General features: G+C 43.0%; 1 protein-coding gene across 8 annotated transcripts in view; it reads left to right on the forward strand.

Moving 5' to 3' along the window:
* Nucleotides 1-19,675, forward strand: part of si:ch211-272n13.3 (ankyrin repeat domain-containing protein 26) — a 260,148-nt gene extending 240,473 nt beyond the window's left edge. For 3 of the 8 annotated variants that reach the window (XM_068050521.1, XM_068050525.1, XM_068050523.1), the window contains 3 exons: nt 10,618-10,870; nt 15,733-15,778; nt 18,797-19,674. In XM_068050521.1, coding sequence (XP_067906622.1) covers nt 10,618-10,870; nt 15,733-15,778; nt 18,797-18,945 — 448 coding nt within the window. In that variant the 3' untranslated portion in view covers nt 18,946-19,674. Of the gene's footprint in view, nt 1-10,617; nt 10,871-15,732; nt 15,779-18,796 lie in introns of those variants that run through there. The other 5 variants (XM_068050522.1, XM_068050524.1, XR_010976854.1 and 2 more) reach the window with 3 other exon arrangements.
* Nucleotides 19,676-24,208: the final 4,533 nt, after the last annotated feature.

Below are 24,208 nucleotides of genomic sequence, written 5' to 3' on the forward strand. Positions count from 1 at the left end.
GATGTTGGTGGAGAATGATCTCAGGAAGTGATCAGAGATGGCATTATCTGTAATTGATACGATGGGACTAGCAAGAGCATATGAGATGGCAAGGTCGAGGGGGTGGCCATGAATATGGTCTATTATTCGCTGCTCTTATAGAAGCTTTTATTATCTTTAATTATGCACAAAATTGTCTCTATTCTCATGTGAATTATTTTCCCCTAGTCTATGAAAGCATAATTGTTTGTCTAATTTGTCCTTGTACACGACGAGTCAGCCGTGATGGCTTAATCTTGTCATGTGCCCATCTTTATGGACATATATGGCTTCCTTGTGCATTAATGTGCTTTTAAAGATATTCCATCTTTCTTCATTGTTAGTAGTATGCCCATCTATTAGAGTTGACCAATTGACCTGAATTAAGTCTGCTGCTATTTTAGTAAAGTTAGCCTTTTTGAAATCTGGAACTAATCTGATTCTCAATGCCTTTGATGTGTTACTGATAAACTGAAATCTAATGATATCATGATGACCATCGGCCAGGTGTTGGCCCATAACGAGCTGTATTCAGATCACTGCTGAACACTAAATCAAGTGTTGAACTACCTCTAGTTACTAGAGTTATTAACTCTGGTTGGAAGTATTCCTGGAGGTTTAATCATATGATGCCTAATCGCGTGACATCTATAAATGTTATTGAATTTGCTGTTTAAAGGTTGGGTATCTTTGGTTGTGGTTTTCCGCCAGCAGTTGTTGTGCAAGAGATTCTGCGAACCAGGAGGCCACTGGGAAGCAGCTGGAGAAGGGAAACTGAAGATGGGAAAGAGGGGAATCTGGATATAGGGGAGGGATTTGCAATGGGGAAACCAGAGGCGGGAAGAATTTTAATTCTGCCAGTAACTAATAACTCTGAAATCATACTGGTAACTAATAGAAACAGTCAGATTTCCTTCATAACCGACAGTAATACACTCACTGATAGGATATATGTAGTTGATAATAGTTATAACGTCCCCAACATCCTAGCTGTATCTAGTAATAATCCTATAACCTGCTGATTACCCTGCACTGCACAAGTTGCCTTCAGGCTCCCCAGTACATGCGACTTTTAACGATCCCCATCTCTCTCCCTATTTCCTTGGGCTCTAGTTTGGGCTCAAGTCCCAAGGCAATGGTGAGCAACTCTGAACTGGGAGTCAGACATAGTCAATCTAAACTTGGATTTCACACAGCAAAACCAGCTGACACAGACCAACCTGAACTAGAGAGATAGACAAAAGGGCAGTGCTTGCAGCATTGCACAGGGCACATTGTTATAAATTCAGCTCAGCACCAACATTTCTAAACCACTCCCTGGGCTCAGATTTGATAAAGAATTACAGCACAGGAAGGTGTCATTCAGCCCCCCTGTGCCTGTACTTTTGGTCTCTCCTGAATTCCCAGATTCCCTCCAAGACTCTTTTATCCCATTCTCTTTTAATTGACTTTCAAGTCTCTGCCGCAATAGCTATTTGCAGTGTAGTATCCCATTGCATAATACGACTCAGTTCAAAAACAACCTCCTCCTTACCCCCTTGGTCCTTCCAGTGAGAATCCTCAGGCTCCGTCCCATTGGAAACAGCGCACTCCCTACCAGTGGAAACAATCTTTTACTATTATTATGACCGAGGCAGGAGGAGTGCACTGTTTAATCTAGTCCCACTTCTCCACAGGTAACAACATATATTTTTTTAAATCTCCCACTTACTGATACAGTCAATAATATATTCTATTTTACCCAGAATAGAACACATTAACCAGGTTTCTTTAATGAACAGCAAAATTTTCAGTTTATTGTAGAACAAGCCTTAACTAGTAATGAAGTAAAGCATAAACACATGGATTTTAAATTTTAAAAGTTCTCTTTTTACCTTAGCCCCTCGTACTCATACTCACACTCACACACACAAACATATACCAGTTAACCAGAAAAATAAAAGGTTAACAGACAAAAAAATCACTTGGGCTGATTACTTGTTCATTTTTGAAGAAAACAGCAGATGAGATATGTTGTTCCAAAACTGACATACAATTTAGCCTCCGAGTACACGTAGACAGGTCACTAGGATCTTTTAGAACCGTTCTTTACAGGCGGCATTGAGAATTATTTTAGCAGACTTTCTTCAAAGACAAGAGATGAGTGAATTGACACAGTGGACTTGTCAAGGTCTTTTAGAGATGCTGGAAAGTGAATTGGGTTGTGGTCTTCTCTCTTTCTTTCACTACTTCTTCAGGCTAACTTTATCAGCCGCTTATGCCAGAAGGTAAAACACACTCTGACTTCTACAACCAAAGGTTTGTTGAGTTTTCTGCCCTCTCAGGTGTACGCTGCTGCTGCCGGGCTTGTCCAATCAACTTCTCTGCCTACATCTCCCCCTGTTGCCAGGGTTTCTGTTCTATTTTTAACTTGAGTCATCTGACAACCAGTAACATCGTTGCCTACTAGTTTTTTCTGTGCCTTCTTGAAAAAAAAGGTCCAACGTTTATCTAAGCGATCCCACAATCAGTGGATCAGATCTAAGCTCTGCAGTCCTGCCACAATGAGTCATGAATGGTGGTAGACAATTAAACAACTGACAGGAAGAGGAGGCTCCACAAATATCCCCATCCTCAATGATGGGGGAGCCCAGCACATCAGTGCAAAAGACAAGGCTGAAGTATTTGCATCCATCTTCAGCCAGAAGTGCCGAGTGGATGATCCATCTCTGCCTCCTCCTGAGGTCCCCAGCATCACAAGCAATCCGATTCACTCCATATGATATCAAAAAACAGCTGAAGGCACCGGATACTGCAAAGGCTATGAGCCCTGACAACATTCCAGCAACAGTACTGAAGACTTGTTCTCCGGAAATGGCCGCGCCCCTAGCCAAGCTATTCCAGTACATTATAACACTGGCATCTACCCGGCCAATTACCGCCCTATCAGTGATGGAAGGGGTCATTAACAGTGCAATCAAGCGGCACTTGATCAGCAATAACCTGCTCACTGATGCTCAATTTGGGTTCTGCCAAGGCCACTCAGCTCCTGACCTCATTTGTCAAAACATGGACAACAAAAGCTGAACTCCAGAGGTGAGGTGAGAGTGACTGCCCTTGACATCAAGGCAGCATTTGACTGAGTAAGGCAGCAAGGAGCCCCTAGCAAAACTGGAGTCAATGGGAATCTGGGAAAACTCTCTGTTGGTTGGAGTCATAGCTGGCACAAAAGAAGATGGTTGTGGTTTTTGGAGGTCAGTCATCGCAGTCCCAGGACATCACTACAGGAGTTCCTCAGGGTAGTGTCCTAGGCCCAACCATCTTTAGCTGTTTCATCAATGACCGTCCCTCCATAATAAGGTCAAAAATGGGGATGTTCCCTAATGATTGCACAATTTGCGACTCCTCAGATACAGAAGTAGCCCATGTCCATATGCAGCAAGACTTGGACAACGTCCAGGCTTGGGCTGATGAGGGGCAAGTAACATTCGTGCCACATAAGTGCCAGTCAATGACCATCTCAAACAAGAGAGAATCTAACCATCTCCCCTTGATGTTCAATGGCATTCTTTCTTTTTTTTTTTTTCTTTTTCTTTTTGGGCCTCCTTATCTCGAGAGACAATGGATACGCGCCTGGAGGTGGTCAGTGGTTTGTGAAGCAGCGCCTGGAGTGGCTATAAAGGCCAATTCTGGAGTAACAGGCTCTTCCACAGGTGCTGCAGAGAAATTTGTTTGTTGGGGCTGTTGCACAGTTGGCTCTCCCCTTGCGCCTCTGTCTTTTTTCCTGCCAACTACTAAGTCTCTTCGACTCGCCACAATTTAGCCCTGTCTTTATGGCTGCCCGCCAGCTCTGGCGAATGCTGGCAACTGACTCCCACGACTTGTGATCAATGTCACACGATTTCATGTCGCGTTTGCAGACGTCTTTATAACGGAGACATGGACGGCCGGTGGGTCTGATACCAGTGGCGAGCTCGCTGTACAATGTGTCTTTGGGGATCCTGCCATCTTCCATGCGGCTCACATGGCCAAGCCATCTCAAGCGCCGCTGACTCAGTAGTGTGTATAAGCTGGGGATGTTGGCCGCTTCAAGGACTTCTGTGTTGGAGATATAGTCCTGCCACCTGATGCCAAGTATTCTCCGAAGGCAGCGAAGATGGAATGAATTGAGACGTCGCTCTTGGCTGGCATACGTTGTCCAGGCCTCGCTGCCGTAGAGCAAGGTGCTGAGGACACAGGCCTGATACACTCGGACTTTTGTGTTCCGTGTCAGTGCGCCATTTTCCCACACTCTCTTGGCCAGTCTGAACATAGCAGTGGAAGCCTTACCCATGCGCTTGTTGATTTCTGCATCAAGAGACAGGTTACTGGTGATAGTTGAGCCTAGGTAGGTGAACTCTTGAACCACTTCCAGAGCGTGGTCGCCAATATTGATGGATGGAGCATTTCTGACATCCTGCCCCATGATGTTCGTTTTCTTGAGGCTGATGGTTAGGCCAAATTCATTGCAGGCAGACGCAAACCTGTCGATGAGACTCTGCAGGCATTCCTCAGTGTGAGATGTTAAAGCAGCATCGTCAGCAAAGAGGAGTTCTCTGATGAGGACTTTCCGTACTTTGGACTTCGCTCTTAGACGGGCAAGGTTGAACAACCTGCCCCCTGATCTTGTGTGGAGGAAAATTCCTTCTTCAGAGGATTTGAACGCATGTGAAAGCAGCAGGGAGAAGAAAATCCCAAAAAGTGTGGGTGCGAGAACACAGCCCTGTTTCACACCACTCAGGATAGGAAAGGGCTCTGATGAGGAGCCACCATGTTGAACTGTGCCTTTCATATTGTCATGGAATGAGGTGATGATACTTAGTAGCTTTGGTGGACATCCGATCTTTTCTAGTAGTCTGAAGAGACCACGTCTGCTGACGAGGTCAAAGGCTTTGGTGAGATCAATGAAAGCAATGTAGAGGGGCATCTGTTGTTCACGGCATTTCTCCTGTATCTGACGAAGGGAGAACAGCATGTCAATAGTCGATCTCTCTGCACGAAAGCCACACTGTGCCTCAGGGTAGACGCGCTCGGCCAGCTTCTGGAGCCTGTTCAGAGTGACTCGAGCAAAGACTTTCCCCACTATGCTGAGCAGGGAGATTCCACGGTAGTTGTTACAGTCACCGCGGTCACCTTTGTTTTTATAGAGGGTGATGATGTTGGCATCGCGCATGTCCTGGGGTACTGCTCCCTCGTCCCAGCACAGGCATAGCAGTTCATGTAGTGCTGAGAGTATAGCAGGCTTGGCACTCTTGATTATTTCAGGGGTAATGCTGTCCTTCCCAGGGGCTTTTCCGCTGGCTAGGGAATCAATGGCATCACTGAGTTCCGATTTGGTTGGCTGTATGTCCAGCTCATCCATGACTGGTAGAGGCTGGGCTGCATTGAGGGCAGTCTCAGTGACAGCATTCTCCCTGGAGTACAGTTCTAGGTAGTGCTCAACCCAGCGGTCCATCTGTTTGCGTTGGTCAGTGATTATGTCCCCCGATTTAGATTTGAGGGGGGTGATCTTCTTGATGGTTGGCCCAAGAGCTCTCTTCATGCCATCATACATTCCTCTGATGTTTCCGGTGTCTGAGGCCAGCTGAATATGACTGCATAGGTGTTGCCAGTAGTCGTTTGCGCAACGCCTAGCTGTTCTTTGTGCAGTACTTCTGGCTGCTTTAAGTGCTGCGGATGTTAAATCGCTGGGGGCTTTCTTGTAGTTCAAAAGTGCAATGCGCTTAGCGGCTATGACAGGTTCCAGCTCTTCATTATGAGATTGAAACCAGTCTGCATTTCTCTTCGCACTTTTGCCGTAGGTGGTCAAAGCTGACTCATAGATGGCGTCTCTGATGTGGGCCCACTTGGTCTCAGCATCCCCTGTGGGAGTGTTTTGAAGGGCTGTTACAAGTGAATTTAGAAATTTTTGTAACAGCTGTGGGTGAGAAATTCTGCTCGTGTTGATGCGCGGGTGGCCCTTCTGCTTGGAATGATGCAACTTCTTTGGTCTGAGTCTAACCTTGCTGCACACCAGGGAGTGGTCGGTGTCGCAGTCCGCACTGTGGAAGCTGCGTGTGATTTGAACACTGTTTAAGGCGGCTCGCCTTGTGACAATGAGGTCTAGCTGGTGCCAACGACGTGATCTTGGGTGCCTCCATGAAACCTGGTGACAGGGTTTAGTGTGAAAGAACGAGTTGGTGATGCAGAGGTTATGATAGGTACACAACTCAAGCAGTCTCTGCCCGTTCTCATTCATCCTTCCAACGCCATAGCGCCCAAGGCAGGAGGGCCATGAGTCATGGTCGGCCCCAACCCTGGCATTAAAGTCCCCCAGCAGGAATAGGTGTTCGGTGTTGGGGATGCTGCTAATGATGTTATGGAGTTGTTCATAGAACTGGTCTTTAGCTTCAGGTGCGGAACAGAGTGTTGGAGCGTAGATGCTGAGTAGGTGTACTGGACCAGAGGTGGTGAGCAGTCGGATGGACAGTATGCGTTCCGAGCCATTTGAGGGAGGCTCTATCATGCTGAGCAAGGGGTTTCTGATGGCGAAGCCCACTCCATGCTGTCTTGGTTCTTCAGGATCCCTGCCCTGCCAGAAGAAGGTGTAGTCTTGCTCTGCTAGAGAGCCACTCGCGGGGAGGCGAGTCTCCTGAAGTGCTGCAATGTCCACATTGAGTCTACTGAGCTCGTTGTTAATGATGGCGGTCTTCCGAGAATCGTTGATTTGTGTAAGGTCTTCCGACAGGCCAGGACACATAGTTCTGACGTTCCAGCTTGCAAAGCGAAGGGCTGGTACCTTCTTTCCTTTTTTCATGTTATTTGGTGCGGTGTATCAGTCCACCTTTCGGGCAATGACCCTGAGCTCCAAGCACCCATTGAAGCAGGCAGACTGTGGCGGGACAGAACCTTATTGACCGGGGGCTGCCCGGTTTGAGGCGGGCGGTAGCTGTCCAGTGAGGTGCAATGACCTCTCCCACCGACAAAGGCAACCCGTGGCGCCCAGTTTCTACGCCAATTTATCTGGACTTATAACCCGTAACTGCTGCCTTCCGTGTTGTTTCAGTCGCTGTGAGGCAACTATGGAGTGACCTCTCCATGGCGCATGCCTGGGCAAATTTATGGAGGTTGAGAGTTGCCCAGTCGTCAAAACCCCCCTCTCGGCCTTTCTGGTGGGGTCCAAAGGAGTGCAGGACACGACGTTTGGCACCAGTATGGCTGCAGGAACTGCCGGAAACATGCCAAAGGTGACACATGACCGCCTACGGGGTTCCGCTCCGGATTTTCTGTTAGGGTTTACTCCCTTAGCCTTGGTCTCTCCCGAGACGCCCACAAGGCAGTGGGGTTGTTGGGGCCCCTACACAGGTGTAGGATGGTGCCGGTGGGAGGAGGGGATGCAAGGGGGAGGGGTAGAGGGAGGGGGGGGGGGGTGCAGGGGAAGGGGGTGCGGGGTGAAGATGGTGCGAGGGGGGGGCGGGCTGGGACGGGGTTGTGAGGGGGTGAGCTGAGAGGGTGGAGCAGGGAAGGGGACGGGGGTGGGGGGGGGTGGAAGGGGGGTAAAGGGGGGGGGAGGGGGGGTGGAATCTGGTGCAGGTAATAAGCCATTTCCTCAGTGCCCACCATCGACGTCCGGAAGCTCATCCACGTCCTTCGGGAGGTGAAGCATCATTTGGCAGACTTAGAGGTGATTACATTTGCTAAGGGTTTTTTTTTGCAGTGGTTTAAATAAAGGCATGCAGCATTGCCGACAGTGCGCTGCAGATGCTCTCCGAGCCATCTCCCGCGGGCGCTTTGAAGTTGCGGCCGGGGGGGCCGTTCGTGGATGTTTTGGGTGTTCGGGGCACCTTTTCACAGGACTTCTCTCGGGTCCCGCAGCTCCTTCTTCACCTCAATGGACTTACCGCATGCCGTGGCTGCAGACACTCTGGACTGTGAAGACAGCAGGATCGGAGATTAAAGTATCGGCAGCTGTTCTCGTCAGTTTCATCCGGATCAATTTCATTGAGAAAACAAAGAGCAGGTGTGGCTGGGGGAGGGCAGTGGGCCCAGGTAACATACACTAAACTAACTGTTAACTTTTAGATAGGGCTAAAATGGCATTACCATCACTGAATCCCCCACTATCAACGTCCTGGAGGTCAGGATTGACCAGAAACTCAACTGGACCAGCCACATAAATGCTGTGGCTACAAGAGCAGGTCAGAGGCTGGGAATTCTCCAATACGTGTTTTCCATCTACAAGGCACAAGTCAGGAGTATGATGGAATCCTCTCCACTTGCCTGGATGGGTGCAGCTCCAACAACACACAAGAAGCTCGACACGATGCTGGACAAAGCAGCCTGCTTGATTAGCATCCCATCTTCCACCTTAAACGTTCACTGCTTCCACCACCAACGCACAGTGGCAGCAGTGCGTACCATATACAAGATGCACTGCAGCAACTCACCAAGGCTCCTTCGACAGTACCTTCCAAACCCACAACCTCTACCACCTAGAAGGACAAGGGCAGCAGATGTATGGGAACACCACCACCTGCAAGTTCTCCTCCAAGCCATGATCATAATGAATGACTGAGCAGGCTCAAAGGGCTGAATGGCCTACTGCTGCTCCTGTCTTCTGTGTTTCTGTGTAAGCCACACATCATCCTGACTTGGAACTATATCACCGTTCTTGCGCTGTCGCTGCGTCAAAATCCTGGAACTGCTTTCCTAACAGCACTGTTGGTGTACCTACACCCCAAGGACTGCAGCGGTTCAAGAAGGCAGCTCACTACCACTTTTTCGAGGACAATTAGGGATAAGCAGTAAATGCTTATCCCCTGAACGAATTTAAAAAAAGAAAAACAAAGTCTAATTGGGAAGTATAGGACTGGAGAAGTTTACAGCACAGAAGGCCAATCGGCTCATTCTGTCAGTGCTAGCTGTTTGCTGGAGCAATCCAAAACTAATCCTACTGCCCTGCAATCTCCCCACATCTTAGTATCTTTCTCTGTTTCAAATAGTTATCCTTTTGTCCCTTTTAAAATAAACCATTGTCTCTACCTTAATCATTCCCTGTGACAAAGCATTCCTTGCTCCAACAGCACACTTAATTTTCTCTGGTTGGGGAACTGGTGATTTTAAATTGGTAAGTCTCACCACCAATTCCCCAACCAGAGAAAATTGTTTTTCCCATTTCACCCTATCAAACCTCTCATAATTTTAAAAGCCTCAATTTAATCTTCACTTAGCCCTCCCTGTTCCAGTGGAAATAGTCGTAGTACTTTTCCATTCCTAGTGAACCTACACTGCCCATGGCTTTAATATCCTTTCTCTGACAAACAGTGCAATGCTCTAACTGTAGCCAAACCAGTGTTTTGTATAAATTCATCATTACTTGTTCACTGTTGTATTCTATGCCTCTGCTTGTAAAACTCAAAATAATGTATTTATGGCTTTCTCTAGTAGAATTAGTTGGGATTTGAAAATGTTTAACAAATTGCAAGCATTCCTCTACTTTTCAATTCCAACTTTCAGATAAAAATGTATAATTAGAACTTCTTCACTGTCTGTGAAGCACATGCGACAGCTGCATATTGAACTAACTTGCACCATTCATCCATTATCACTATGCTTACTGACCTACAGTAGCTTTTGGTTTAATAACAACTCAATTTTAAAATTCTCATCCTCATTTTCAAGTTCCTCCATAGCCTCTGCCCTCCCTATGTCTGTAATCTTCTCCAGCCCTATAACTCTCCGCTATCTCTGTCCTTCTCCAATTCTGCCCTCTTACACATCCCCAATTTTCATCGCTGCACCCTTGATGGACCTGCCTTCAGCTGCCTAGGTCCTAAGCTCTGAAATTCCCTCCCTAAACCCTCTCTGCCTTTCTACCTCTCTGCTCCTTTAAGATGTACCTTAAAACCTACCTTTTTGACCAAGCCTTTGGTCACCTGTCCTGATATCTCCTTCTGTGGCTTGTGTCATATTTTGTTTGCTAACACCATTGTGAAGTGCCTTGGGATATTTTACTATGTTAGAGGTGCTATATAAATGCCAGTTGTAGTGGAATAAATCTTATCATGTAATTTGAAATAAATATGCTATTATGATACTTCTTACTTCAATATGGAATATTAAGAATAACTCCAAGTCAAAATATGAACTGATAACTTATGTGAAATTGCATATTTTGATTTTCACTCATGGCAAACTATGGTAAATTCAGTAAATGGGATTAATTTGAATCAGTTGCATTTTTCATTTTTCTTGCATTTTTAGAGAGATTGGTATTGAGGACCGGAACAATTGAGAAATTTATTTCAAATTGATGTGGTTAATAGGATAATACCAGTGCAGTCAACCAGATTCCAAATGGCAGGACATTCCCTTGTTCAGGTTCAATCAAGTGCTGCACAGGACAGCAATGATGTAGCATTCTGTGCATGTTGGGTCATGTCATTATTTTTTAGATTGTCAGAAAATATATATTTTTTTTTAACACGATTGAAAATAGGTTTATTCATGTCAAAAATAGTGCAGGGAGCCTTAAAGTTATCTGTTTTTTGGAATTGTCATCAGCATTTTAATCACTTTTTCCCCCCTATTTTCCTTCTATAGATCAAATGAAAGGTTAGCAGAAACCAACACTAAACTGCTTAATGAACGTCAGCGTAGTAAATCCTTGATTGCTAACAGCATTATGAATGGAAGCTTGACCACAACTCCTGCTCTGGATATGGTTCAGCTGCAAAGTGCAATGGGTAATGTCAGTAACCTGGGAACCTTCAACAGAAATCTAGGCGGTAGCTTCTTAAATCCATTGGAAGATGGAATGTCCTCTACCAACAGAGTAGAGTCATACCTGGCTAAGGTCAGTTATCACAATATACTTTGTGTGTTCAAAAATTGTGTTTCCTTCCTGGGCACATTGTCAAGATGAAGGCAGATGTGTTTACTTTGTCCAAGTAAAACTTAAATGTTCCTGCATTAAGACAGATTTGCATCTGTTTTCACATTTTTCTTAATCACTAATGGAACAAAAATTACAACTGTAATTTTCTAAAAGACAAAGTCTTCTCTTGCTGTATTATGTGGGCAATAATTTTTCTATAATCTTCACCATAACTCTTTATTTCAGAAGTTCAATATTGTTAAGATTCACGCAAGTTATTATGAAAGCAATTGCAACAATCACGCATTTGCCAGCCAAAGAAACATGTTTCACACCAATGGATCTTTACAGGATCTGATTGTAAAAATGTATTATGCAGGCAACGCTGAGGTTTTCAGCAAATTCATGTGTGATTTCAACATATTTCAATTCACTGACTTAAGGTGGTGGATCCTTGTCAACAGACTTTTCTGTGTAAATGTGCATCAGTTTTTTTAAAAAAAGCTTTACCTATCAGTGTCTATTAATATGTAAGATGGAGCTTGTGTGACTGTCATAATTTATGTCCCTGAAATAATTTTGAATTATATTTACATTTTCAGAAAAAAATTAAAATTCAAAAATCAATTAGAGATTACATTTCTTATTCATATTGGGAATTTACTATCTTGCGGTAGGTCCTTTCAAAAGGAGAAAAAAAATGTCTTACAGGGACAGAAAAGCCCCTTTCTCATCAAATAAATATAAAATGCTGTGAACATTCTTTCCTGAAAATGCTCTGCAGTGAAAAATACGTTTATTAAATTAAACTAATCATCTAGAATACCCTGTGCCATATGGCAGAAGGAAATTTTGTTTGCTACAGGTTTTTGAATTTCTGCCATTTGAATTTCAGTTTAAAGCTCAATTTGATTTTTACATATTACTGATTTACTTCAAAACCCTTCCTTCATCTTACTTTCACCTAGCATGAGTTTTCTTCAAAAGACAAAACAGTGAATTTAACTCTGAATTGAGAGATCTGTACACTCACAGGTCTCATTTCTCGCTCCTCCAGCTCCTCACTCAAAACTCTGTTTCTCACCTATCTTCTATGCACCCAGATGCATAACAAGGTCTGTAGTTATGTGTTTATTTGTTGACTAATAATCGTTGTGGCTGTGTGCTAAGATAGGGATACCTTTGTTTATCTCTGTCTAAACTGCTTCTTTTGGTTTGTGAAGTCCGTTCATGTCTTACATAAACATCAATTGTACAAAAGTAAACAATATTACATTATTTCAATTTTAAAATGAAATTGCTTAAATCTGAAAGCTATAATGCTTAAAGGCTTTGTGTTCTCCAGCAGTCTGGGCCATTGTTGAAGCTCAGGCTGTTAGGAAGAGTAATGTTTCTTTTTGACAGTACATAGTCTTGCAAGACAAATTTGCATGTACCATAACTACCTTTTGATGTCAGCACTCATAATATCAAGCTGTTTGCTACTATATATTACCTTTAAAACTGCAGCATTTTACATCTGGTAACACTGATAAGTAGCAGTACCAACTTTATAAATTTGCGATTTAAGATCTGTTGAAGATGAGCGAATGCAAACTTTACAAAGTATTTATAATTGCATGCCCTTCACTATTTGCTTTAATCTTGCAAAGCTTTATTTAGCAAAAGGAATAGAACTCTTATCATTCACATTGGTTCTTTATTTAAAATCTGAATCCAATCAGTTCAAAATTGAGAAATTAATATTCACACATAATTGAGGTCCTTTAATGTAACTTTTGTCATTAATTATAAATATATAAAATGGCCAAAATACAGTTTGATGGTGATACTTTTCTTGGAGCAGATTTAAATTCTTTAAACTTGATTTCCCTTCTTTGATGATTTCTCCTAATCTTAAAGATTATCTTCCTCATGGTGTCAGTTTAGCATGGAATAGAACCTTTTAAATTCTGAATATTTATCCAGTTCTGTAGTCTATCGTAATGACCAGAATGCCTTTAGAAGAAAAAATGGTATATTGTAGCTGCATCCCATCTGGGGCTGACTTTCATCCTCAGACCCAAGCCATTTCCAAGCATTTAGAACTGGTGGAAATCACTCCTGAAAGGTTAAGCACAAATAGCACTCAATTATCTGGTATGAGCTAATTTGAATAGTTATTTACATCTCTAGGAGAAAGCTCAGACTGGTCTAGGGAAGACACTAGTGGAAGGAAAAGCAAATGGTGTGTTCATGAAAGTTAATGGAATTTGAACAATTAAAGGGGTATACCACAGCAGAGGGATAAAATTCAGAAAGCCTTAAGGGAACTTTTAAAATATATTTCACCCCATCAGTATTTTCCAAGGCTAAGGGGATTAAGAACAACTTACAGTGTAATATAGTGCATTTCACAACTTCAAGACATCCCAAAGCACTTTGACAGCCAATTAAGTACTCTTTAAGGGGATACTAGGTAAGTACATGAGGAAGAAAAGATTCGAAGGATATGTTGATAAGTTGAGATGAAGTAAGGTGGGAGGAGGCTCATGTAGAGCATAAACACCAGCATAGACAAATGGTCTGGTTAAGTGCTGTAAATTCAATGAAGAGTCGTCACTTGTATTTGTAAAGTAACCAGTTTGTATGCAGTAAGGCCCCAGCAATGAGATAAATAACCAGATAATCTGTTTTAATGATGTTAGTTGAAGAATAAATGTTGGTCAGGACACTGAGAACTCCCCTATTCTTCTTCGAATACTGCCATGGGATATCTTACATCTAGGCAGACAGCCTAGGTTTAACACCTCATCTTAAAGATGGCATCTCTACCAATGCAGCACTCCTTCTCTTATGCACTTAAGTGTCTGCCTAGGTTATATGCTTAGCTTTCTGGAGGGGGGCATGAACTGATGAGCTGACTCAGAAGTGAGAGAACTACCACTGAACTAAGGCTGGCAAATAGCACAATGAATTCATAGGGAAAAAGCACAACCGCCTGTAAGCAATTATGGGAGTGGATGCTGACAGTCGTACTCTCACAACAGAGACAAAGTACTCATTAAGAACACTGTCCACATCTTCTGCATCCATGCATAAGTTACCTTGTACATCTCTGATAGGCCCTACCCTTTTAGTTATCCTCTTGCTCTTAATGTACTGATAAAACATCTTTGGGTTTTCCTTGATTTTACCTGTCAATATTTTTTCATGTCCTCTCTTTGCCTTCCTGATTTCCTTTTTTACTTCAGCCCTGCACTTTCTATACTCCTCCAGGCTTTCTAAAGTATTAAGTTTTTTGTGACTGTCATAGCTTTCTTTTTCTTCTTTATCTTGCCTTGTATGCTTCTAAATAACTAAGGGCCTCTAGATTTGATAGTACCACCCTTTTCCTTTGTGGGGCATGTCTATACTGTGCCCATAAAATATTGCTTTTGAATGCCTTCCACTGCTTTGCCACTGATTTTCCATCAAGTAGCTGTATCCAGAACACTTATACCAGATCACCTCTCAGCTTTGTAAAATTTGCCTTCCCCCAATTTAGAATTTTTACTCCTGTTCTATCTTTGTCTTTTTCCATAATAATGCTAAATCTAACTGTATTATGGCCACTATCTTCAAAATGGTCACCCACTGCTACTTCATCCATTTGCCCAGCTTCATTTCCTTAGACTTAATCTAGAATTGCGTCCCTCTCGTTGGACTTGTTACATGCTGGCTAAAAACATTCAACTAATAATGCTACACATCCTTTTTATTCCCCTCTCTATCCTGACTGAAAACTCTATATCCAGGGTTGTTGAGCTGCCATGTTTGCCCCCCTTTTAGCCAAATTTCCATTATAGCAATCATATCATGCTGTCATGTGGTTATTTGTGTACTCAGCTCATTGGCTTTATTTACTATACTCCTTGCATTTAAATAAATACATTTTAACACTGCCAAATTCCTGTGCTGTACACTTTTTAACCTTTGCTTCTTCTGTCTTTCAGAGTCACTCACTAATTTTCTGCCTGCCATTCCTGCTCTGAATTTGTCCTATCTGAAACTGCCCTCAGGTTTCCATCCCCCTGCCAATCTAGTTTAAACCATCCCCAACAGCACTAGTAAACCTCCCTGCAAGGATATTTGTCCGGGTCCTGTTCAGGTGTAGCACGTCCAGCTTGTACACTTCCCACCTTCCCCAGAACCGGTTTCAATGCCCCAGAAATCTGAAGCCCTCCCTCCTGCACCATCTCTCCAGCCATGCATTCATCTGATGTATTCCCCGAGCACGTGGCCTTGGGACTAATCTGGAGATTACTACATTAGAGGTGCTGCTTGCTAATCTCTTTCCTAACTCACACGCTAAAGTTTGATTACAATGGATTTCATTAAAGTTTCTGTATCAGATCTCCAATCCAGCTTGTTCCATCTTTTTCCAAAACAACTAATGTAAGAATTTTGATGGATTTTTGTATTTATTACTTTTTTGTGGACATTCTGTGGCACTTAAAGGTAGGCAGAAAAAGGGAGCAGAAATCAGGTCAGCAAGGCCACTTAGTGTCAGGATAGTATGAGTGCTGTTCAGGAAGAAATTAACTTTGTAAATAGTTTAACTTTTAAGGTAAAAAAATTGAACTATCCTATAGGCTTTATTTCATTCTACAACAAAGGCAACCTCCATATACCCAAGAGAGTGGGCCAGCATCAAATATACTTTACTGGTCTGCCTAATTAGACTATTTGCAATTCCAAATGAAATATCACATGCTGTTAAATGTATATTTTGTCTTGTCTAATTGAGTACTTTACTTTCACTTGCTCAATAGTTTGTTTTATCAAATTGCAATAATTTGTTTAAAATGTTATCATTTCAGATGCAGGAAACATTGCAAAAAAATATTTCCAAAGAACTTGTTCAAGGTAAAAATAGAATCTAGAAATTCTTTGGTTGATATATTTTATATATTTATTACTGGACTAATTTACAGTATGCTGATAATTAAAAGTTTTTTTTAAACTGAATTATCCAGTAATTCAAAATTGCATTAAAATAGCACTGAAGATTTTTCTTAGCCCAATTTAATATCAAATTATCCAGTATTTCAAATTATGCAATTTTGAATTAACAGGAGTAAATTCTGATCATAGCTCTACACTGAAATAGCAGGTGCAGTAAAGGAGAATTGCTTTTTGTCGCATGTGTTTATACAATGTAATCAAGTGACATTTTACATATCATTAGTGCTAACCTTAAATCATAAATACAAGACTGCTATATCATAAAAATTCTTGTGCAAAAATGAATCTTTTGCCCTGCCATGAGCACTTTTTCCCTTAAAGGACAGGTACCCTATTTGTTTGCTTTTAGCCTATTAAGCGATGTGGTCAAAAATGGTCTGTATTGACCTATCATTCTTAGATTCTGAGGTCACAGATGCCATATGCCAATCTTCAGCCAACTTTGATTCACTCAATGTGATATCAAGAAATGGCTGAAGGCAGTGGATACAGCAAATGTATGGGCCCTGACAGCATCCCAGCTGTAGAACTGAACTTGTGCTCCAGAACTAGCCATGCCCCTAGTCAAGCTGTTCCAGTACAATACAACACTGGCATCTACCCAACAATGTGGAAAATTGGCCAGGTATGTCCCCCACAAAAAGCAGGACAAATCCAATCTGGCCAATTACCGTCCCTTCAACAAAGTGATGGAAGGTGCCATTACCAGTGCTGTCAAGCAGCATTTAGTCACCAATGCCCAATTTGGGTTCCGCCAAGAGCCACTCAGCTCCCAACCTCATTACAGCCTTGGTCCAAACATGGACAAAAGAGCTGACTTCCAGAAGTGAGGTGAGAGTGACTGCCCTTGACATCAAGGCAGTATTTGACCAAATGTGGCATCAAGGAGCCCTGGCAAAATTGAAATCAAATGGGAGTCAGGGGAAAATTCTCCACTAGTTGGAGTCATACCTAGCACAAAGTAAGATGGTTGTGGTTTTTGGAGGCCAATCATCACAGTTCCAGGACATTGCTGCAGGAGTTCCTCAGGGTAGAGTACTAGACCCAGCCATCTTCAGCTGCTTCATCATGACCTTCCCTTCATTATAAGATCAGAAATGGGGACGTTCGCCGATGATTGCACAGTGTTCAGTACCATTGGCGACTCCTCAGATACTGAAGCAGTCTGTGCCTACATGCAGCAAGGCCTGGGCAAGATTCAGGCTTGGTCTGATATGTGGCAAGTAACATTTACACCACACAAGTGTCAGGCAATGACCATCTCCAACAAGGGAGAATCAAACCATCTCCCCATGACATTCAAGGGCATTACCTTCGCTGAATCCCCCACCATCAACATCCTGGGGGTTACCATTGACCAGAAACTTAACTGGATCAGGGTGGCGCAGTGGTTAGCACCGCAGCCTCACAGCTCCAGCGACCCGGGTTCAATTCTGGGTACTGCCTGTGTGGAGTTTGCAAGTTCTCCCTGTGACCACGTGGGTTTTTGCCGGGTGCTCCGGTTTCCTCCCACCACCAAAGACTTGCAGGTGATAGGTAAATTGGCCATTGTAAATTGCCCCGAGTGGAGGTAGGGAATATGGGATTACTGTAGGGTTAGTATAAATGGGTGGTTGTTGGTCGGCACAGACTCGGTGGGCCGAAGGGCCTGTTTCAGTGCTGTATCTCTAAATAAAAAATAAAATAAAAAATAAATATAAATACTGTGGCTACAAGAGCAGGTCAGAGGTTGGGAACTCTACCGATTAACTCACCTATCTCCCCAAAGCCTGTCCACCATCTGTAAGACACAAGTTAGGAGCATGATAGAATACTCTCCACTTGCCTGGATAGTTCAGCTCCAACAACACTCGAGAGGCTCGACATTATCCAGAACAAAGCAGTCCACTTAATCGGCATCCTATCCATCACTTAAGTTTTAACTCCCTCCACCACTGGCGTACAGTGGCTACAGTGTGTACTATCTACAAGATGAACTGCAGCAACTCACCACAGTTCCTTCGACAGTACCTTCCAAACCCGCGACCTCTACCACCTAGGAGGACAAAGGCAACTGATGCATGGGAACACCACCATCTGCAAGTTCCCCTCCAAGTCGTGCATAATCCTGCCTTGGAACTATATCACTGCTCCTTCACTGTCACTGGGTCAAAATCCTGGAACTTCTTCCCCAACAACACTATGGTGTACCTACACCACATGGTCTGCAGTGGTTCAAGGTGGCGGCTCACCATCACCTTCTCAAGGGCAATTAGGGATGGGCAACAAAGCTGGCCTTGCCAGTGATGCTCACATCCCAAGAACAAATTTTTTTAAATTCTCCTTTCTGCCAATTTGGAACCCCTTCTCCCACATCGAGAGAAATTTGGCCCCTGGTCTTTATCAGTGCAAAGCTAGGTATTATAGTTTCAAAACTAAGTCTGAATGTCCAATTAGGTAATTGGGGAAAAGAGTATGACACCAACTTTCACTTTTATTGTGTCTTGAACATAATATTACAAAATATTATAGCAAAAAAGACACCCCACATTGTTGGAGAAAAGATTGAGTTGGTGACCACAGCATATCAAATATATAGATTTTAAAGGAGCTTCTAGAGAGGTAAAAGGGGTAGTAACAAGCAGAGGGGATTAGGAAAATAATTCCAGGCCAAGGAGGCTATGAAGGGGCAGATGGTTGAATATAATGAAGACCATAAGCAGAAATGCAGAGGATACATGCTGAAATGTAGGGCTGAAGGAGGTTGCAGAGGTAAGTTAACCAGGTTTTAGTAATCAACAGCACAAATGGATTAAGCACATTGGTATAAAATTGCTTTGAGAATATGGATGACCAAGCATAGTCTACAGGAAAAATTGCAGGAATTATGAAAATAAGAGCAGATTCAGTTGGTAACTAATTTGTACATCTGTGTTCTAGCCACTGCTGATTTGGATAGAGGATCTGCACGAGTTTCACCTCTGGGATCTGCTGCTGGCTCCCTGAGGAGTGTAAACCAAGATCAGGACCCTGTCACTAGAGCCACAGAACAATACCTGGAGGTTCTAAAGAAAAATTACATGCTTTGAATTACACTGTACCCCTATTTAAAAATATTCTATGAACTTTTTGCACAAAAGCAGGTCAAAATAACCCTTCTCCTGCAAACCTATCCAATGTGAGAATTTTACAACTACAGAATGTTGTTTTAGTTATAACATTCTATGATTTGATTAATTGATCGCAAAAACATGGAAGGTATATTGCAGCATATTGATTTCTGCAACTATATTTGCTCAGGAGGAACTTTTTATATCTATCTAAAATTATTGTATAGTATCTATTCATATTTTATTGGTTGCAAATGACATTTGGCCAATACTGATGGACCAATTCTCATAGTCTCATTTAGGGACCACAATTTCCTGGCGTCATTGTCTTACAACTATTTAACAAGGTCCAATTAACTGAAGATTCCGTATTCTGAATTAGAGTGATTGAAATTACACAAACTGCATGCATTTTATCAAAGTACATTATTGCCACAAATTGTTGTAAAGTTGGCTGTTTGTGAATATTAGCTTGGTTAAAACGTCCTATGCAGTCCTGTTCATCCCATTGTGGTATTATTGTAAACTAGTTTGTCTTGTAAAATAGTGCCAAGACTTTTTATAGACTTGTGTTTTGGTACATACAGTAGATAAGGGTATGGCATTGCACAATAATTTCAATATTAAATGCTAATGTTTACTTCTGGGATACAATGATGTTTAATTTCATGTTTATTACAAAACATTCATACCATAATTAAAATAACTAGAGAAATCAGTTTTTTTTTTCCTCTCAAATTTGGGCTGTGCAAGAAGCCTCCGAACAGCTGAGTGAAGTAAGCAGTATGAAGTGGACCCAAGGATTTATATGGGTATTTTCCACAGATTTTCACAAGACTCCTCTCGCAACTCAGATGCTGTGCTTCACCTCTTGCCTCTTATAAAGGAAGGAATATGATTTGGTGTCATTCTATTAAGTCAGACCCTAATGTGGTTTAGCAGCTTTATTGGGAAGGATAACCTACAGAATCAGTTAGATTGATTAGTAAAATCCAAGTTATGTTTAACCGAATTGACTAATTCCTGAATTTCAGATTGTATGGGCCCTGTGGATGAAGCAATCATCAGATTTGGGAAGGCTGACCTTGTTTCATGAAATTGGACAAATGGAAAATTCAGATGATTTTTTTACATCTTCTCCCTTGGAACCTCACCTTTTTTTGAAAATTGGCAACATTATTTGAATTATGTCACTTGCTGGAATTCTTGCCTCTGGTGATCTCAGTGAACCCCCAGGGTTATGTAACATACTAGTTATGTTACAGGACTTGTAATCCAGGGTCTTGGACTAATGTTCTGGAGACATGAGTTCAAATCCCATCACAGCAGCTGGGAAATTCAGATTCAGTTGATAATTGACACTAGCTTTTTATTTGATTTATTTCTTTAATGGTGACTATGAAACTACTGGATTGTTGTAAAAACCCAACTACTTTTTATCTGATGTCCTTACCCAGTCTTTGATATGTGACTCCAGAGCCACAGCAGTGTGGTTGACACTTAACTGTCAGAGGCCCATAGCTTTTGCTGTACCAGTGTGTTTAACCATTTGTTAATATCCTGTGGAGTGATTCAAATTGGCTGAAGACTGGTTTCCGTGATGGTGGAGACCTCAGGAGGAGGCTGAGATGGATTGTTCACTTGGAACTTCTGGCTGAAGGTGGTTTAAATGCTCCAGCCTTGCTTCTTGCACTCAAGTGCTGGACTCCGCTATCGTTGAGGATGGGCATGTTCAGGGAGCCACCTCCTCCCATTAGTTGTTTAATTGTCTGCTACCATTCACGGCAGAATGTGGCACAACTGCAGAGCTTTGATCTGATCTATCAGATGTATCAAAACAGCTATGAAAAACTATATGACTAATAACAGGATGGACCAACTGGCATTGACCTAGGCACTGGACCCTGCCACATTGACTCTGCAAAGTCCTCTTCTCCAACATCTGAGGCCTTGTACTAAAATTGGGAGAGCTATTTCACAGACTAAACAAACAGCCTGATATAATCATATTCACAGAATCATACCTTTCAGTCAATGTCCCAGATTCCTCCATCACAACCCCTGGGTATATCATGTTCCACCAGCAGGACAAACCCACAGCGGTGGCGGTACAGTGATTTATGGGAGAGAGAGAGGGAGTGGCCCTGGGAGTCCGCACCATTGACTCGAGACCACATGATATCTCATGCATCAAGTCAAACATGGGTCAGGAAACTTCTTGCTGATTACCATTGACTGTCCTCCCTCAGCTGATGAATCAGTACTCCTTCTCATTGAACACTACTTGCAAAAAGCACTGAGGGCAGCAAGGGCACAGAATATACTCTGGGTGGCAGACATCAATATCCATCATCAAGAGTGACTCCGTAGCACCAAATTGGCCAACTCCTGAAGGATATAACTACCAGACTGGGCTTGTGGCTGGTAGGGAGACAACCAACAAGAGGAAAAAACCTACTTGACCTTGTCCCCACCAATCTACCTGTCGTCTATATTCTGAGGACATCCTCCATTGTATTGTGAGGAACTACCACTGTGCTAAATGGGACAGATACGAATAGATCTAGTAGCTCAAAACTGGGCATCTATGAGGCATTGTGGGCCATCAGCAGCAGAGTTGTTTTCCACCGCAATCTAACCTCATGGCCCAGCATATTCCTCACCCTAGCATTACCAACAAGCCGGTGACTAACCCTGGTTCATGAGTAGAAGAGCGTGCCAGGAACAGCACCAGAATACCTAAAAATGAGATGCCAACCTGGTGAAGCTATAGCAGGACTACATGCATGCACAACAGCAGAGGCAGCATGTTATAACAGCTAAACGATCCGACAACCAACAGATCAGATCAAAGCTCTGCAGTCCTGCCACATCCAGATGTGAATGGTGGTGGACAATTAAACTACTAATGGGAGGAGGCTACAATAACTTCCCCATCCTCAATAATGGCACAGCTGACCACCTCAGGGCAAAGGACAAGGCTGAAGTGTCTGCAACCATCTTCAGCCAGAAATGCAAGTAGATAATCCATCTCGATCTGTTCCTGAAGTCCCCATTCTCACAGAAGCTGTTCCTCAGCCAATTCAATTTATTCCATGTAATATCAAGAAAAGGTTGAGCACACTGAAAACAGTAAAATCTATGGGTCTCAACAACAGCCCTGCTGTAGTGCTGAAGACTTGTGCTCCAGAACCAGCTATGCCTCAAGCCAAGCTGTTCCAGTACAGCTACGATACTGGCATCTACCTGATAAAGTAGAAAATTGACCAGGAATGCCCTGTCCAAAAAAGGACAAATCCAATCTGGCCAATTACTGCCCAATCATCGACTTTCAATCAGCAAATTGATGGAAGGTGTCATTGACAATGCCACCAAGTGGCACTTACTCATCAATGAGCAGTTGCATTCTGCCAAGACCACTCATCTCCAGCCCTCATTACAGCCTTGGTCCAAAAATGGACAAAAGAGCTGAATTCTAAAGGGGAGGTGAGAGTGACTGCCCTTGACATCTGGGCATGTGATTGATTGTGGCACCAAGGAACCAGAGTAAAATTGATATCAATGTAAATTGTGGCAAAACTCACCACTGGCTGGAATCATACCTAGCACAAAAGAAGATGGTTGTGGTTGTTGGAGGCCAATTATCTTTGCCCTAGGATATCACTGCAGGAGTTCCTCATGGCAGTGTCCTAGGCTCAACCATCTTCAACTGTTTCATTAAAAACCCTCCCTCCATTATAAGGTCAGAAGTGGGAGTGTTTCTTGATGATTGCAGAGTGTTCAGTTCCACTCATCTGGATGAGTGCAGCTCCAACACTCGAATCTTGACACCATCCAAGACAAAGCGGCCTGCTTGATCGGCACCCCATCCACCAGCTTAAACATTCACTCCACCCACCACCAGAGCACAGTGTCTTCAGTGTGTATCATGTAGAAGATGCACTACAGCAATTCACCAAAGCTTCCTTGACAGCATCTCCCAAATGCACAACCTCTACACCAAGAAGGCCAAGGGCAGCAGGCACAATAGAATACCACCACCTCCAAGTTCTCCTCCAATTTTCACACCATCCTGACTTGGAATTATATCACATTCCTTCAACGTTACTGGGTCAATATTCTGGAACTCCATCCCTAACAGCACTGAGTACCTTCACCACACAGACTGCAGCGCTTCAGGGAGGATTAGGGATGGGCAATAAATGCTGGCCTTGCCAGTGACGCCCACATCCTTGATAACTTTATTTATCTAGAGATACAGCACTGAAACAGGCCCTTCGGCCCACCAAGTCTGTGCCGACTAACAACCACCCATTCATACTAATCCCACATTCCCTATCACATCCCCACTATTCTCCTACCATCTACCTACACTAGGGGCAATTTACAATGGCCAATTTACCTATCAACCTGCAGGTCTTTGGCTGTGGGAGGAAACCGGAGCACCTGGCTGAAACCCACGCAGTCACAGGGAGAACTTGCAAACTCCGCACAGGCAGTAACCAGAATCGAACCCGGGTTGCTGGAGCTGTGAGGCTGCAGTGCTAACCACTGTGTGGCCCATGAATCATAAAAAACTGTACTTAGATGAAGGTGGTGGTTGAAATGGGCCTTCCAACTTTGAAAAGGCTTGTTTCCTAATTGCAGCTAATCATAAAGCAGCCTCAGAAGAGGGTCAACTTTTCTAAAGGTTCTGCAGCCTGACATGTCGGCACTTGAATCCAGAATTTGCAAAATTTCTTCTTTCCCCCTCATAGACCACCCAGCTATGCCATAACCTGGGAATTATGACAGTGAGTTGTGTAAATGTCCAACACACAGCAAGTCCCACTCCACTATTGTTAACAATAGCAGAACATTGTGGATTTTGTGTCCTACTAATGAAAAAAATTAGATTTTGTAAATTATATTAAAACTAATATTGTTACATTGAGTGTTCAATTCAGAGTGTTCACAAAGCAGACACCAGATCTTCACCCCCAGGATTACCAAACTAATAGTTTAACTATCTAATCAGAACAGTGGCTCTAAATTACTTAGCAACTCTCATTTCTCTGTTCTGAACATTAAGTTTTATAATCTACGGATTATAAAGCAATATCTCACTGGCTATTTAAAATACTGGTTCTTCATTTTCTCAACATTTTAAAGTTGACTTTGAGAGGCTGATGGATCTTTAAAGATTATGAAAAGGCATTTTCATATTTCGTTCTGCAGACTTCCTGCCACACTTTCAGATCTC

Source organism: Heterodontus francisci, chromosome 18, assembly GCF_036365525.1.
Source record: "Heterodontus francisci isolate sHetFra1 chromosome 18, sHetFra1.hap1, whole genome shotgun sequence".
In the NCBI taxonomy this organism is placed as follows: Eukaryota; Metazoa; Chordata; class Chondrichthyes; order Heterodontiformes; family Heterodontidae; genus Heterodontus; species Heterodontus francisci.